Raw genomic sequence first — 16,690 nt, forward strand, 5'->3', positions numbered from 1 at the left:
TTGATCTTCACGGAATTTCAGTGTTGGTATATATGTATATACAAAATGTCCTTAAGTGGACAAAATGCATGATACAATTTTCAATACACTACACACCCACACTCCACATACACATTGGAAATGACAATGCCTGATATCTGTCCCTCCTCAATGCAGGGATACTAGGGTCATTATTCAGATCCTGCCTAAGATTAACTAATACATCAGAGATAGGGGATCAAAGCTGGACAATAAACACCATATGAACTACACCACACCATGGGATGAATAATGAATGATTGGAGCCCATCTCTTCAATTGTGTACTTTCACTTCGATTGAAGCTACTAATATCAATTAGAAACAAAGGGGGTGATCTTGAGCTCACATTCACCATCCGTGCAAATGCTGACAGGGTCTCGTGTTTCTCTGATAAACACACTGGTTTTCTCATCAGAAACAAGATTTTGCCCTAATTGTTCATAGCAACATCTGGGTCCTGCTAATAGAAGATAATTGCAGTTGGTTGGTAAAGTTTCCCTGTAACTGGGAAATTATTGACTTACTCCCTCTTTTGAGGAAAGTTATTTTCAGGATAATACAACTTTACACATATCAGACATGAACCGCCATAGATGTGCCTGGAAACAATTTTATATAAATATCATCCCGAGGTTTTACTCACTGTTATGCGGAGGATAAATTGTCTTATAGTAATCATGTAATGTGCAATAATTTACCAGGGCTACTGATCAGGGGGGTTAAATCAGTGAAGTGTGCTATTATTACATGGGAGTTTTATCTGATATTTTGGGGGTTGGGACTCTTCAGTTTCCTGTAAGAACAGTAAATTAGTTATTTCTATGTTCATAAATGAGCGGAGTTTATTTTAAAATCATTCTTTTACCTCTGTACTTGATTTTTATTATTCACTTTGACATAAGGCTGATAATATACAAAAGCTAAGAAGGTAAAGTTGCCATAGTCCCAGATGACCATAGTTCTCCTCTTTGAGGAGGAGAGCTGACTGGTGGTGATTTAACCTGAGGATGACCACACCTCAGGCACAGGACAAGGTTGAGAAGGCAGGTCTTCATGAATAACCTCGACTGGTACAGGAATTGAACCCACGCTGTTGGTATCAATCTGCATCGTGAATCAGCCAAATAACCTTGGCTGGTACAGGAATTGAACCTATGCTGTTGGCATCAATCTGCATCATGAACCAGCCAAATAACCTCAGCTGGTGCAGGAATTGAACCTATGCTGTTGGCATCAACCTGAATCATGAACCAGCCAAATAAGCTCAGCTAGGACAGTAATTGAACCTATGCTGTTGGCATCAATCTGCATCATGAACCAGCCATCCAGCCAACTGAGCTAACCAACTCCCCAGGTTGGAAGTAGGTATCTGTGTGCCGTTTTTCTAGTTAGTATCAGTCACTAGTAAACAAAGCAATGTTGGGGACAGCTCCGTAGCTCAGAGAACCTAGACCATAACTTTGCATCTATTAAAATGACGGGAAGGAACATCACATCCTGTCCACCCACAATAACTTGTGCTATGCCAATAACAAGGACTACTCCCCAGTATTCATGTATGAAATGTTACTGAACAGCATTCTTGAGAACTAAAATGAAATTACTGAATCTTACGCTATTTTCCATGTGCAACAGTATTTTCTATCTAGTAAAGTCTTGTACCTACCATCAGGAACACTAATACTCATGACCCGAGGCTTGAAACGCATATTGTTGTCTGCTCAGATGTCCTTAAAGATTCTTTCCAAGCTTAATAAATAATACATCAATGCTATATCATCTTATCATGTCTGCGCCGAAAAGCAATGTAAATCTGATCTTCAGACTGAAACGAAGATGCCAGATATTTACAAAGCAGTCGTGGATGCTGCAGCACAACTTTACCCTCGAGACAGGAATCTTCATATTCAGAGTTGACTCATCTACAGACTTTTATGCTGTAAATAATTTACACTTCTCTTTGGATCTTTAACCGTAAGAAGTTTTTTTAACACATGAAATATTTCACAACACTGTGAAACTATTGTAAAAAGAAGTGCCTAGCCATGATTGATATATTTCTGATATTCCGTCACAATGTCAAGCAAGGGGGCTCGAGCCTATTTTGGATCCATGCGGAGGGCATACTTAGGAAGTGGGTAATGTATACGACTTACAGGGTGCATTGGAAATTTAAGCTGGACCATTTGTTAAACTTTGCAAGCACCATGCAGTTTACATGCTAATCTTTTTCTCTCTATCTCACTCTCTTGCAGCAGCACAGTTTTGTCTCTCTCCCTACGGATGTTCTTGAAATTGAGGTCAAGGACAAGTTTGCAAAGAGTCGTCCAATTATAAAACGCTTTCTAGGAAAGCTGTCAATGCCAGTACAACGATTATTGGAAAGGCACGCAATAGGGTAAGCCTTTGAATAGAACTGTTTATTTTTCCTCTGTTGAAGAACATACTCTCATATCATGTGGAGTAAATGTCTCAGTTTTGCGGCAGGGAAAGCCAATTCAGTCTATGGAGTTACATTGTCAAATATTGATTTTTTTTTAAAGTAAATCCAGGAAATCAGAAATAAAGTGGATGAAGCTGGAAAAATGTGGTAAGTAAACCAAAATCGAAAATAGTCGATGAAGAATCCCAATAAGCCTTCATTATAAGCCTGCTTCTCTTTTTCAGAGGTTGATGGATCTGTCATATATTTCCACAATGTTTGCTGAAGCTGCTGGTCAGAATACATACTTTCAGAAGATGCCAAAATACAGTCGATTGCTATCTGTGTTTATATCCCATTGCTTGTGAGAAAATCTTCTACCTCGAACCTGTTCCACCTTTCAGATCGTGGCTGATCTGATTGTAACCTCAGCTCCACATTCCCGCCTACCCCAATAACCTTTCACCCCTTTTCTTATCATGAATTTATCTAGCTTTGCTGCAAAAATATTTAAAGCCTTTGCTTCCACTGCCTTTTGAGGAAGGAAGCTTCAAAGACTAACGACCCTCTGAGAGAAAAAAATCTCCTTATCTCTGTCTTAAATGGGCGACAGCTTATTTTTAAACAACAACCCCTTGTTCTAGATTCTCCCACAAGGGGAAACATGCTTTTCACATTCACCCTGTCCAGATCCCTCAGGATCTGAAGTCACCACTTATTCTTCTAAACTCCAATGGATATAAGCCTGGCCTGTCTAACCTTTCCTCATATGATAACCTGCCCATTCCAGGTATTGATCTAGTAAACCTTCTTATGAGTTCATTAAATATATTCAAGGTATTTTTTAGATTAGTATGTTAAATAACCAACCAGGGAACAGGCTATTTTAGAACTGGTATTGCGCAATGAGACAGGGTTAATTAAAAACATTGTCGTCAAGAAGTCTCTGGGAAATATGATCATAATATGATCGAATTTAATATTGAGTTTGAAAGCGATTTAATTCAAGACTGGGGGTCTCAAATCTGAACAAAGCAAAAAAATGGGGACTGAGTTAGTTAAGGTAAATTGGGAAATCACATTAAATATACGATAATGGAAGGGCAATGGCAAACATTTAAAGAGATAATTCATAATTTGCAAGAAATATATATTTCCTTCAGAAATTAAAAATCTATGTGTAATGTGGGCCAATCTTGGTTAATGAGAAGCTAAATATAGTTATTAGATTAAAGGAAGATTAAAGCTGGAATTCCCTGGCTCTTCTCGCCGGTGGGATCTTCTGGTTCCAACGACAGCACACCCCTGCTGTGGGTTCCCCGACATTGAAAATCTCATTGGCAACATTGGGACCAGAGGATACCGCTGGCAACAAATAGCGCGCTGCCTCCCGCCACAAGAAACATGTTGCAGGGAGGCCAGAGAATCCCCCCTAAATGTTACCCAAGGGGGAAATAAACCCAAGGATTGGATTGGCTTTTGAGTTCAATAAATGATAACCAAGAAATTTATAAATAGAGAAATGAAGGTAAACTGGCAAAAACAGGTTGTGAAGGTTTCTGGCAGAACGTAAAAAGATAGTGAAAGTAAATGTGGCTTCCTTACAGGCAGGGACAGGAGCAATTATTGTGGGGAATCTGTTTACCATGGATTTAAATAGATTAAATTCGCTGACATAGCAAAATGCCTTACCTTCCAGGTTTGTCGTATGTCCGCGCCCACATGGGCGGCATGGTAGCACAGTGGTAAGCACTTCTGCTTCACAGCTCCAGGGACCTGGGTTCGATTCCCGGCTTGGGTCACTGTCTGTGTGGAGTTTGCACATTCTCCTCGTGTCTGTGTGGGTTTCCTCCGGGTGCTCCGGTTTCCTCCCACAGTCCAAAGATGCGCGGGTTAGGTTGATTGGCCGTGCTGAATTGCCCTTTAGTGTCACGGGACGTGCAGGTAAGAGGGATTAGCACCGTAAATATGTGGAGTTACGCGGATAGGGCCTGAGTGGGATTATTGTCGGTGCAGACTCGATGGGCCGAATGGCCTCCTTCTTTACTGGAGGGATTCTATGAAATTCTATTCTGTGACTGAATATAATGTATCTAGGTTTTCTGATGGTACAAAGTTACATGGGAAAGGAAGCTCTAAGGAGAATAGAAGAAAGCTGCAAAGGGATAGAGACAGGTTTAGCGAGTGGTCAAGAACGTGGCAGTTGGAATATAATGTGGAAAAATGTGGCATTGTGTACTTTGGTAGGAAAAATGGAAGAGCAAAGTGTTTTTAAATGGTGGCTGACTGGGAAATGTTGGTATTCAAGGGGCCCAAGAAGGATCACTTGACTGTTTTTTGAGATGAAGGGATTACCTAATTGAGATTGAGTCAACCAAGCCCATATTCCCTAGAATTTAGAAGAATGGGAGGTGACCTCATTGAAACATATTAAGGGGCTGGTTAGGGAGGCTAGAACAGGAGAAATCTCAGTCACAGAATAAGAGGTTGGCTCTAGAGGACGGAGATGAGGAGAAACTTCTTCATTCAAAGGGTTTGAATGTTTTGAATCATCTACCATCGAGAACTGTGCAAGCTCAATCATTGAGTATATTCAAGACAGAGACCAATGGATCAATTTTTGTGTTCAGGAAATTGAAGGATATTCGGATGCTGTGGGAAATTAGACTCAAATTTTCAGGATGGCAATTGATCGGTACCCGGCATCTGGAGGGTCAATGGGAACGCATCCCCACTGCCTCTGATGGCCCACTGCCATTTCACACTCTAATGAGCATTGATTAGCAGCTGGTGGGACTTCAATCTGCACTTGGAAGGAAATCCCGCCCCAAAGAGATGTCGGCCAATCAGATTGGCCTACATCTCTCCAGCCCATCCAGGCACAGCACTGCAGTGGCTGGAGGCGGTACTGCAGCGCCATGCACGAGATTGGGTCCCATGAACCGCTGTGATGGTAAGTACAAGGGATCCTGGGGATTGTCAGGGGTAGGGAGGGAGGGCCGCAGGCATCCAATCCGTGAGGGGAGGATGCCCCCATTTTGAAGAGGCCTTCCAATGGAGGCCCCCCCCCCCCCCCCCCCTCCACCCTTCACACCGGAGACATCGAGGTTGAGGAATGTTTCTGCTTTGCACCCTCAGTCATCCGGCGCCTGCCAGTCTAAGAATTGGCCCATGAAATGCCAAATGGCCGACCTCTGCCTACTTTTACATACTTCCTATGTTCTTACTTAATTTTCTTTAGAATTTGATTAAACATTTTTAAACTCAATGTGCTAATCTATATTGCAGAAATTGTGGCCAGGGACAAGAGCATGACAAAAATGGGCAGTCATGACAGATTCGCCGTCCCTCAGATAAACACACAGAATTCCTTGTAAAGAATTGAATGGTGCATAAATAACTATCTTAAAGACTGCCACTAACAAACAAGAAAAGGACAGATACTGCTGAAATACTGACTTTTCAATAGAAAGATGCAAATGTTTTGTTGCATGTAATATTCTAATTATGCTTGTGATGGAATAAATAAGTAGTCTAAATATATTGTCCAGTAAACTATACACATTGGACTTGCTTTAATATATCATAAATTGTTCAAAAGCAAAAAATGATTCCAGATGCTCTGCACTGCACACAGCGATCATTGCTGTTGAGGTGGCTTTGTCTGAATGAATTGACCTTAGCAAATAATCTGAGGTTATTTCAAAAGAAAGAAAGACTTGCATTTAAATCGGACCTTGCAAAGCCTCAGGACAATCCAAAGTGCTCCACAGACAATTAAGTACTTTTGAAATGCAATCACTGTTGCGATGCAGAGTACATTACAGCCAACATGCACACAGTGCACTCTTGTGGTTCACTTAACCAATTCAGTTGCGCCCCCAGGGAACAGGGCCTAATACGCTGGGAGCCGCAGGTGGCTCAAAGGCTAGTGAAAGCTACTGGCTACCTGTACAGTCATGATGTGGAGATGCCGGCGTTGGACTGGGGTAAATACAGTAAGAGTTTTAACAACACCAGGTTAAAGTCCAACAGGTTTATTTGGTAGCAAATGCCATTAGCTTTCGGAGCACTGCTCCTTCGTCAGATGGAGTGGATATCCGCTCACAAACAAGGCACACAGAGACACAAACTCAAGTTACAGAATACTGATTAGAATGCGAATCTCTACAGCCAATCAAGTCTTAAAGATACAGACAATGTGAGTGGAGGGAGCATTAGGCACAGGTTAAAGAAATGTGTATTGTCTCCAGACAGGACAGCCAGTGAGATTCTGCAAGTCCAGGAGGCAAGCTGTGGGGGTTACCGATAGTGTGACATGAACCCAAGATCCCGGTTTAGGCCGTCCTCATGTGTGCGGAACTTGGCTATCAGTTTCTGCTCAGCGACTCTGCGCTGTCGTGTGTCGTGAAGGCCACCTTGGAGAACGCTTACCCGAAGATCAGAGGCCAAATGCCCGTGACCGCTGAAGTGCTCCCCAACAGGAAGAGAACAGTCTTGCCTGGTGATTGTCGAGCGGTGTTCATTCGTCTGAATCTTATCTTAAATCTCTGCTCCCTGGTTACTGACCCCTGTACTAAGGGGAAAAGTTTCTTCCTATCAACCCTATCTATAACCCTCATAATTTTGTACACCTCACTCAGGTCCCCCTCAGCCTTCTCTACCCGAGGGAGAACAATCCCAGCCAAACCAGCCTCTTTTCATGGCTGAACTCACCCAGCCCTGGTGAGTCTCCTCTGCACCCTTTCTGGTGTAATCACATCTTTCCTATAGTGCAGCGACCCGAACTGCAGACAGTACTGTCGCTGTGGCCTAACAAGCAATTATGCAGCTTCATCATAACCTCCCTGCTCTTGTTATTCTGTTCCTTTGGCTGCATGTGTTCTGGGGCCTCAGCTGGGCTCACAACAATTGCAGAAAGCTAAGGTGAAGCCTTTAAAGGCTGCATTTGGAAATATTCTGCTTGACCCTATTGTCAGAGGACTATTTATCAGAAAAGAATAGAAATTTCTGGGCTGTCCTTGAAAGGGGCAGATAGACAGCTGATCCTCTCAATGTATTTCAGACTGTAAATAGAAAAGGTAAATGATACAAGGCAGTGAGAATAGGGCAAGGTTCAAACTCACCAAAAATACATTCAGTACAATGTCCAGAGCTTTATCCACACAGTGATCAATATCTGGAATTGATTTAATCTGTAAGGTAGTGGGGGTGAAAACTTAGTTTCATTGAAGAAATAGCTTGATGCTGTAAAAGGGAATTTTAATATGTTTCTGCAGGAAAGGGGCGCTCTGATGAACTGAACAGCCTTCCACAACTTTGTCTTCATTGCAATCACTCTTTTCTTTCTGAATATTTCATGCTGCTTTATCACTTGCTGAACATGATTCTACATGGGGATAAAACTCCCCCCCCCTCGTGTCTGCTATAACTTTATAAATATGCTGCTGGAAACATCCTTACCCTTTCTGTCCCATAAACAGCATTGCGTTAAGGATTTTTAAAAATGTATTCAAGGGATATGGACGTCACTGGCTAGGCCAGCATTTATTCTCCATCACCAATTGCCCCTGAGAAGGAACGACGATATATTTCCAAGTCAGGATGGTACGTGGCTTGGAGGGGAACTTCCAGGTGGTGCTGTTCCCAGGTATCTGCTGCTCTTGCCCTTAAAGATAGTAATAGTCATGAGTTTGGAAGGTGCTGTCGTTGGAGGCTATGCATCTTGTAGAAGGCACACACTGCTGTCACTGTGCATTGGTGGAGGGAGTGAACGTGGATGGGGTAGCAATCAGGCAGGCTGCTTCCTCCAGGACAGTGTCAAGCTTCATGAGTGTTGTTGGAGCTGCACTCATCCAGACAAGTGGAGTGTATTCCATTACACTCTGACTTGTGCCTTGTAGATGGTGGACAGGCTTTGGGGGGGGGGGTCAGGAGTTGAGAATTAGTGCCTCTTAAGGGCCTCATCCTGCGACCGCTATTATTATCACAGTAGCAGGCTGGGGGGGGGGGGGGGGGGGGGGGGTTCATCGTGTAGGGAAACCGACAAGCAAACCCCTGTGGAGTTACTTGTGGGTTCCCAGTGAGGCAAACGGAGCAGGTGGGCAGAATTCCCATCTTCAAAGGCACTTACTTCATGCCGGATCGAGGGACCCGGCATTGGGAAGTGGGGAAGCCAAGGAAAGCCAGTCCGTACCCTTGCTGTTGACCACCAGACCTCCTACCCTGCAACCTCCACTATGTGTCCCCCACCTTCCCGTCATCACTCACCTGTGGCCAAGGATCCGGCAATGATTCTCGGCCTTGGGTCGGTGTTGAACTGGCAGCAGCCGCCATCTCCCCCAGGCTTCTGCCATTCAATAGAGCTGCCAGCCTCTGACTGGCCAGCAACTTGCGGCGAGCTAGACTTACGCCCCAGGGGTCCTTGATCCTGGGGATGGCCTGCTACTGCCTGGTTACCCATGAAACAGCTAAGAGCAATACAGTTCAGTGAGGGTGAAAGCACATTCTTTTGACTTAGTAATCCAATTATAAACACAATCATTCTCTTCCTTCTATTGACAGATAATATCAGTACAGAAGCTTATTAATGCTGTTGTTTACACCTACGGCTGCCGGTGCCCGAGTTGGTTGCAGCTGAGAAGAAGCATCCAGCCACATGGCTGGGCACTCCTCAGTCACAGCTATGTTATCAGCATGAGATGCGTCTGCACATGCTTGCTCACCACTGATAGATGGGCACCTAGCAGAGAGACTAGGTTCCTCATCCATTTATCAGACTGGCAGTGACCTCCTGATGTCACAGCCAATGTGCTGGCTTGCGGATCTGATTGTGACCCCTGGAACCCCTAATGGTGTCCCTGAATCAGCCTCTTCACGAGATTCGCCACTCTCTCAGTGGGCGGCACGGTGGCTCAGTGGTTCGCACTGCTGCCTCACAGAGGCACTCGGGTTCAATTCCGGCCTCGGGTGACTGTCTGTGTGGAGTCTGCACGTTCTCCCCGTGTCTGCGTGGGTTTCCTCCGGGTGCTCCGGTTTCCTCCCACAGTCCAAAGATGTGCGGGTTAGGTTGATTGGCCATGTTAAATTGACCCTAGTGTCAGGGGATTAGCAGAGTAAATATGTGGGGTTACGGGAATAGGGCCTAGGTGGGATTATGGTCGGTGCAGACCCAATGGGCCGAATGGCCTTCTTCTGCACTGTAGGGATTCTATTCTATGAGGAGGGTGTGCGCTTGGTGCTCGGGGTCAATGCAGTGCTCATGGGTCCATATGGACTCCCCAGAGACGAAAGCCATGACACACAGACCCTCATATATCTCTGTCAGATCTCCCCACACACCCTGCTGGACATGAAGTGCCTGCCTTCTGATGGATGTCTCCAGAGGCTCCATCATCTACCTCTGTCACAGCATGGTCCTGGTCTCCAGCAGTGCTCCCACTGTCAGCACCCTGGGTTCTCTTTGCCACTGCCAGCTCCTCACATGAGTGTGATGTGTCCTCACCATTGTTCAATACCATGGAGATGATGACCTAATGTCCACCGATGTGTGAGTATCTGCACTGGTGCCTGGTTCCAAGAGACTGCGTGACGCTGGTACCCTCCGACATGCCAAATGGGGGAGTCCTCGCGGTCGCCTAAGGCTGCTGCCGCTAACACATCTGTGGAAGGAAGGCACAACATCAGTGAATTCAATCATCATTGTCACTTTGCATGCTAGGTGGTTGCTGCAATGATGGAGAGATGCTGCACAGTGTCATCTGCATTGTAGCTTCAATGGGCACTCTGGCTGGGACAGTTCACTTTCTGATGAGGAGTCTGTGATCTTTCCCATTCCCGTGGCACACACATTGGGACCTACACATATACCTTCCTCCCAGACCCTCATGTCACCAGGACCGTGGGAGTGAACTGGCCAATGGCTGTTCAACTCCAGAGCATCACTGTCACTCCTCATCAGCACCAGCAGATTGGGTTTGCCCCTCCAGTTTAGCGGCACTGCGCATTATTGTGACTTGTCTTCTCCTGACTGGTGACAATAGAAAGCCTCATTAGGGTTCCATCTTCCTTGAGGTCCATTCCAGATGCCCCCTCAACCACTTCAGCATTGAGTGGGCCATTTCCGATTAAATGAGGCCTATTGTGCTGACAGTCCAGCCTTAGAAGGGCAAGGCTTCACACACTTAGACCCCTGAGCACACGGGGATTGGACACCCGACTACACTTCTCTGCACAGGTCCATGCCATCACTTCTGCACTAACCCTTGCCTACTGCAGAAGATCATTGAACCTTTTCTGGCACTGAAACCAGGTGAGGCGCACAACATCACGCCCACTGACCTGAGCAGTGACTTCTGACCAGGCCTTTCTTGTCACGTGGGGCAGCCCTCTTTTGCCATTCCTGGGCACCAGAATGTGCCATCTGGCACTGACCTCTTGCAGTAGGACTCTCAGGCACTCATGGGTGAAACGGGGTGGGGAGGTGGGGGCACTTAGTCCACCCAACTTGTCCATCCGCCTTCCATGACCTTCTGGTGCTCATGCCATTGCTGGACAACAGGAAAGTTATTGTGGTTCCACACAGCTTCCTCAGCCTCTCCCACAGCTCCTGGCAGTCCTCAGGGAGCTGCCTCCTCAGGTTTTGAACCCTGAACCTCCCCCCCCCCACCAGGTCCTCATTGGACCAGCGCCCGATGTGCTCCCACCCCGGCTCAGTGCAGGCCCAAGCGGCAGACAAGTTACATGCTGGGTGGGCCTTAATTGGTCACCCAGCGTAATATCATTAACTACGCAATCTCAGGCGGGAGTGTGTTTCACATCGGCTTCCACCCACGCTGCCTTTGGGCGCACTGGCCCAGGTTTCCAAGAATAGAATACTGTTTGCTAATTGTAATAATTCCACCAAGGCCAGTCTTCCATCACCAAAAACCCATTCATGATAACACAAGAAAGAGGCACACTCGCGGCTTACAGCGTGCAAGTCATTACCTGGGGACTATAGAATACCTATCCGGGTTGAAGCAATGGGTTTTAATACCCTACCCTCTCCCCACTTCCAATTGGGCGAGCCTCCGCTCCCTCAATAAGGGAGTTCGCACTCCAAGGCGACTTCTTGTGCTCAGGGGTCTGAGTGTGTTCACCAACTGGCGCTGAGGTCTACCCTGCCAAAGCTGGACTGTCAGCACAATAGGCCTCATCTAATTGGAAATGGGGAGATCTATTGACGATGCCCCGCGCCCTTGGCCATTATTACACTAATCCTCAGGAAAATGAGTTGATGAAAAGAGATTCAAGATGGCGCCGGAGCAAGGCGACTTCTTGCAAGCTGTGTCCAGCATATCCTCTAATTCCATCTTTTACTCTCGTTCTCTGCTTCTAAAACTCTATTCTAACTCTTCTAAACTCTCTGACAATGCGCTATTGAATGGACTTATCATGTATTAAGCTGATCTTTCTCTACACCCTAGCTATGACTGTAACACTACAATCTGCACTCTCTCCTTTCCTTCTCTATGAACGGTATGCTTTGTATAGCGCGCAAGAAACAATACTTTTCACTGTGTACTAATACATGTGACAATAAATCAAATCAAATCAACAACATCCGACACTCAGCTCACAGTAAGTCTCCCATTCCTCCCTATCATGAAAATAAATCAGACATTTCAATGTTTTGGAGCTTCAATCAGACAGCATTGAGTCTCAGCCACTGAAGAGTGCAGTGCATTCATGTGTGGAAGCATTATGCAGCCATCTAGTGGTCAGAGGTGGAATGATATATAAATACAGTGCTCTGAAGAGCTAAGCAGTTGTGTGATTGTTGATGAACCATAGAGAGCGAGCTACACTTCTCTCATCAGTACCGTGTTAACCAAAAATAACGAAAGTTGTTTCACAACTGCTTAAATAAACAAAGGAAAAACTGATGTGATGATTTTCACATCCTCAAAGTACTTTATGACCAAATAATTGCTTCTGAAATAATCTGTTTTCCTGAAGGAAACACAGCAGCCAATTTGCAAAGTAGTATAAAAAAATACTGCCTCTGGGAAATCCAGTGCGAGTGCATTTTCCTGAGCAGAGTGAATGGAAACTAACAGGAAACGAGCAACATGGGGTTCCATCTTCCTTGAGGTCCATTCCAGAGCCTCCTCAACCGACTTCGCTATTGAGTGGGCCACTTCCGATTAACTGAGGCCTATTGTGCTGACAGTCCAGCCTTGGCAGGGCAGGCTTCAGCACCAGTTGGCATAGACACTCAAACCCCTGAGCACATTGGGAATGGATACCTGACTACACTTCTCTGCAGAGGTGAAGGTCATGGTGTTAATGGCCGGAATTCTCCCCAAAAAATTCTAAGTGTCGAATTTGTGTGAAAACTGGAGTAATTCACGCTGCTTTTCTCAGTGGGAGTTCAGCGAAGAATCTCCCACACTCTGCACTGCAGAGGTTACTGGTGTGTATATCATTATAAATCAGTGGCTGGGGCATATTCCCGCTCGAGAGGCCAGCACCATTGTGCTGAGTGGGCCACTGCCCATGTGCCAATCTTTCAACTCCGAGATCGGCGCATGTGCAGTAGCCCCAGACTACCAGCCTCCCGATTGCTGGCCAGCTCCGCAATCCCTGTGTTGCCGGCCACCCCCATCCCCCTCCCCAACGATCTGATCGCTGATCCTTCCCCCCCCCCCCCCCCCCCCCCGACCATTCCGGGGACAGCCCCAAGCCCCCATCTCCTGGCCCACCCCAAGATTTAGCGTAGCAGGATGGGAGAATCGCGGCCAATGTCTTAAGCTACAACAGCAAGTGATTAACAATTGAGAAGGAACTAAACGGACCTTATCAAAACATAGAAAGGATGAAACCAGTGGAAAAAGAGCCAATTGAAGAAACTAAAACACTGGAACAACACTTAAGCTGAGACTAGTGAAACACAACAAGCCAAAGTTAAAGTTAGGAAAAACAAACCAGAATGTGGATACCAAAGCAGAAGTTTGCGGATGACACAAAAATAGGTGGGACGGCAAGTAATGGATATGGCAGCAAGGGGGCCATCTTAACAGCATTAGGCAAAGTGACAGGGTCTGACTGAAAACCGGAGAGTTTCTCTCCAGAGAAACCGGCAGCTTTTCTCTCCAGATCTTCTGACGTGTCACAAAAAAAACAGGTGGGCATGTTTCACACCATCATGTTGAGGGCGTGAAACACCACCACAAAAAAATGAATCCCAGGGTGCCCAGAAGGCATTGCCAGACTGGGACTGCTGCATGGGCACTGCCTGGCCATGCCCCCAGCCACCCGGGGGCTTCAGTGGCCTCCGATTCCCCCCCCGGAATGGCCATCATGTCTGGCCCCTGTTGGTGGGAACAATGAGTGATTCTCATCCGCGAGAGGTCTCACCGATGAGGGAGAATGTCTGGGAGGCTGGAATCGGCTGAGGTGGGCACGTTATATTTAAATCGACTTCACGCCCTTCGCCGGCAAAATGCGACTGGGATGATGGCTTTCGGCACGAGACCGGTTTGCACCTGGCACGAAAGCCACACGTGCCACCTTCCCAGCTCACTGCGCTGATCAACCAGCGCAGCTGGCCGAAAAGATCGTGCCAGTAATCTGTCCACAGTAATGATAGCTGCAAGTTTCAATACAGACTATCTGTTGTTGAGTGCTCACAATTTGCATTTCATGGAACACAAAATCACATGCGTTTTGATTTCTTAGCAGTTTGAAAACTATTATACTTTTGTAGTCACTCCTAACTGTCAGCTTTGGTTACTGCAGTCACTTTGCTTAATAATCTCATGTAATTCAAAATCTGATTTTTTTTTTGCACAATTTAACTTGTAAATAGGCCATGGTTTTTAAAAAATAATTCTGAAGGAGTGATATAATCAAAGTAAGTACACAAAGGGTTTTTCCTGATGAAAAACTGAAGATGTTGCTGTGATGTAATAAATGTTCTTTTGATCCTACTGAGAGCAACGTTCTCATTTTAGGTACCCGTTTGGAATGCAGTCACGTTATGTTATTCAAGTTATTAAATTGTTTAAGTTGCAAGCAGAAATAAAAATATAATCTTCCAAATGTTTTAAGTTAACATTCACCACACTAAGGAACAACTGTTGGATTTTCCCTTTTGGTTGCAGCGCTCCCTGTGGGAGTACAAAGCCCAAATGTAAGTGTAAAATGGCTGACATAGTGCACAGTCCATGCAGGAGATTTTACATTTCTGTCAAGCGATAGAAGGGAAAAAAAGATGACACTGGGGACCTTTCTGTCAATTTCATTGGCAAGAAACCTATCAAGTGGAAATTGTAGCCCATCTGCTTAATTGGTCGGGCGGACAGTTTATTTGATAGCTATCAATCAAAAGAGAGCTTTAAGTACTGTTTATGCAACTGCTGGCCATCTAGTACCTTCCCAATGTTTACCGAAAAACACACGCCAGGTGATTGTGCTGAGTTACCCCGCTGCGTGCTTTGAACATAGTCCTTGGCCAAGTTTCAAACTGATGTAGCAAAATGCCGACATCCGGCTTGATTATTCATGTTGGGAGAGTCCTGTAATCACGTTTGTTTTCTTTCAGGGACAGGGTGGTGAGCTACACATTGGGTCGAAGGCTGCCAACAGACCATGTCAGCGGACAGCTGCAGTTTCGATTTGAGATAACGTCTTCAATCCATCAAGGTTGCCGTTTGCTTATTGACGCGTTAAGCTAAACCTAAAAGCACCTTTCAATTAAAGACTAATCTGATTTTGGCAGGCTACCTTAGAAAGACATCACAATAGATCCAGTCGCTGTTGGGAGAAAGTAATTCCATTTAACTTAGTTTGACTTTCATGGAAGCAGAAAGAACTTTGCTAAAGTGCTTGTGAAAGAGAAGAGGTGGAGTGCGTTATTAGTTGGGTTCTGCTCGATCTGCCCATCGTTTTATCCTTCTTCCTGGAGTAGATGCCAAAACTCTTCCGGGCACGGTCTCAGGAAGCACATCAGAGAATTAGCTGCAATCGGTATATTGATCAGGAGGGTGAATGAGTTGGGTAGAATCCACGATCGAGCTGGTTGTGGAAGAGCTTTCCCTGTTCAGTGCTTTTTTAGTGACCCTGTGTTCTCAAAATGTTGTAAGTTCGTACAGGTGTGATTATTAGATGGTCTAGTTAGTACTCAGCACCCTATTCTTGTAGCTGCTAAATTAACTGCTACTAAATCCATCTTTGAGAATGTTCCACACAACAGGCTGCCTTCAAACAGGAGTCCTGCATTGCTGTAGCACCTAGTTTGTAATTTTCAGATGGAATGTGGTGACCACTCATGAAAAGGCTTCCAGGTATTTTGTGAAAAGATTTTGGTGGAGCCAGGAGGAGCAGGACTGTAAAACTTCACATAACTTGACCTCTAATCCAACCATTTCCTCACCCAATGAGACAAGTCGTTCCCTCCTTCTCTATCCAACCCCCTCACTCCAACTAAAGGAATTCTTTCCCCACATTCTCTCCCCAACTCTTTAGACTTAGTTCTGCCTCTGTCCTGATGAAAGCTTCTGCATGATTACTTTCCAATCGGCAAAGGTTGTTCATTCAGAGACACTATCTCCTCTCCATAGACCTGACTTATTGTTTTATTCATTTGTGGGACATGGGCATCGCTAGCTGGCCAGCATTTATTGCCCATCCCTAGTTGCCCTTGAAGGGCAGTTGAGAGTCAACCACATTGCTGTGGATCTGGAGTCACATGTAGGCCAGACCGGGTAAGGACGGCAGATTTCCTTCCCTGAAGGACATTAGTGAACCAGATGGGTTTTTCCCACAATCGACAATGGTTTTGTGGTCATCAGTAAATTCTTATTTCCAGAAATTTTTTATTGAATTTGCAGAATATTCGCTGAGTTTCTGGATTAATAGTCTAGTGATAATACCACTAGGCCATCTCTCCTCACTGACCTTCTCTTTATAAAGAGTATTACTAAGTGGATTAGTAACAGCAAGTGGCAGAGAGTAGGTTTTAGTCTTTTCTTGGGGCCCATGTCCTAAATGTCTAATTATTGGTATTAGAGGTTATGGGGATAGATGTAGAAATGACTAACTACAAATACAGCTGTGCTGCTGGAAAGTGTAGAGAATATTCTTTAATCACCCTTATGATCTGCCTTTCTTTTTTATCGACACTTTCCGTTTCCCACCTTTGTTGTTTTTGAAAGAAATACAGACTGCCTATGCTGCGGTGCTTTCATTTGCTAATTTTTACATC

General features: G+C 45.3%; 1 protein-coding gene across 1 annotated transcript in view; it reads left to right on the plus strand.

Moving 5' to 3' along the window:
- The window catches only part of LOC144480803 (E3 ubiquitin-protein ligase HECW1-like), a 391,619-nt gene that overhangs the window by 164,996 nt on the left and 209,933 nt on the right, over positions 1-16,690 (plus strand). The window contains exons 6-7 of the mRNA XM_078200410.1: positions 2,276-2,418; positions 15,029-15,129. Of these exons, the coding sequence (XP_078056536.1) occupies positions 2,276-2,418; positions 15,029-15,129 (244 nt within the window). The remainder of the gene's footprint in view (positions 1-2,275; positions 2,419-15,028; positions 15,130-16,690) is intronic.

Source organism: Mustelus asterias, chromosome 2 (genome assembly GCF_964213995.1).
Source record: "Mustelus asterias chromosome 2, sMusAst1.hap1.1, whole genome shotgun sequence".
NCBI lineage: Eukaryota > Metazoa > Chordata > Chondrichthyes > Carcharhiniformes > Triakidae > Mustelus > Mustelus asterias.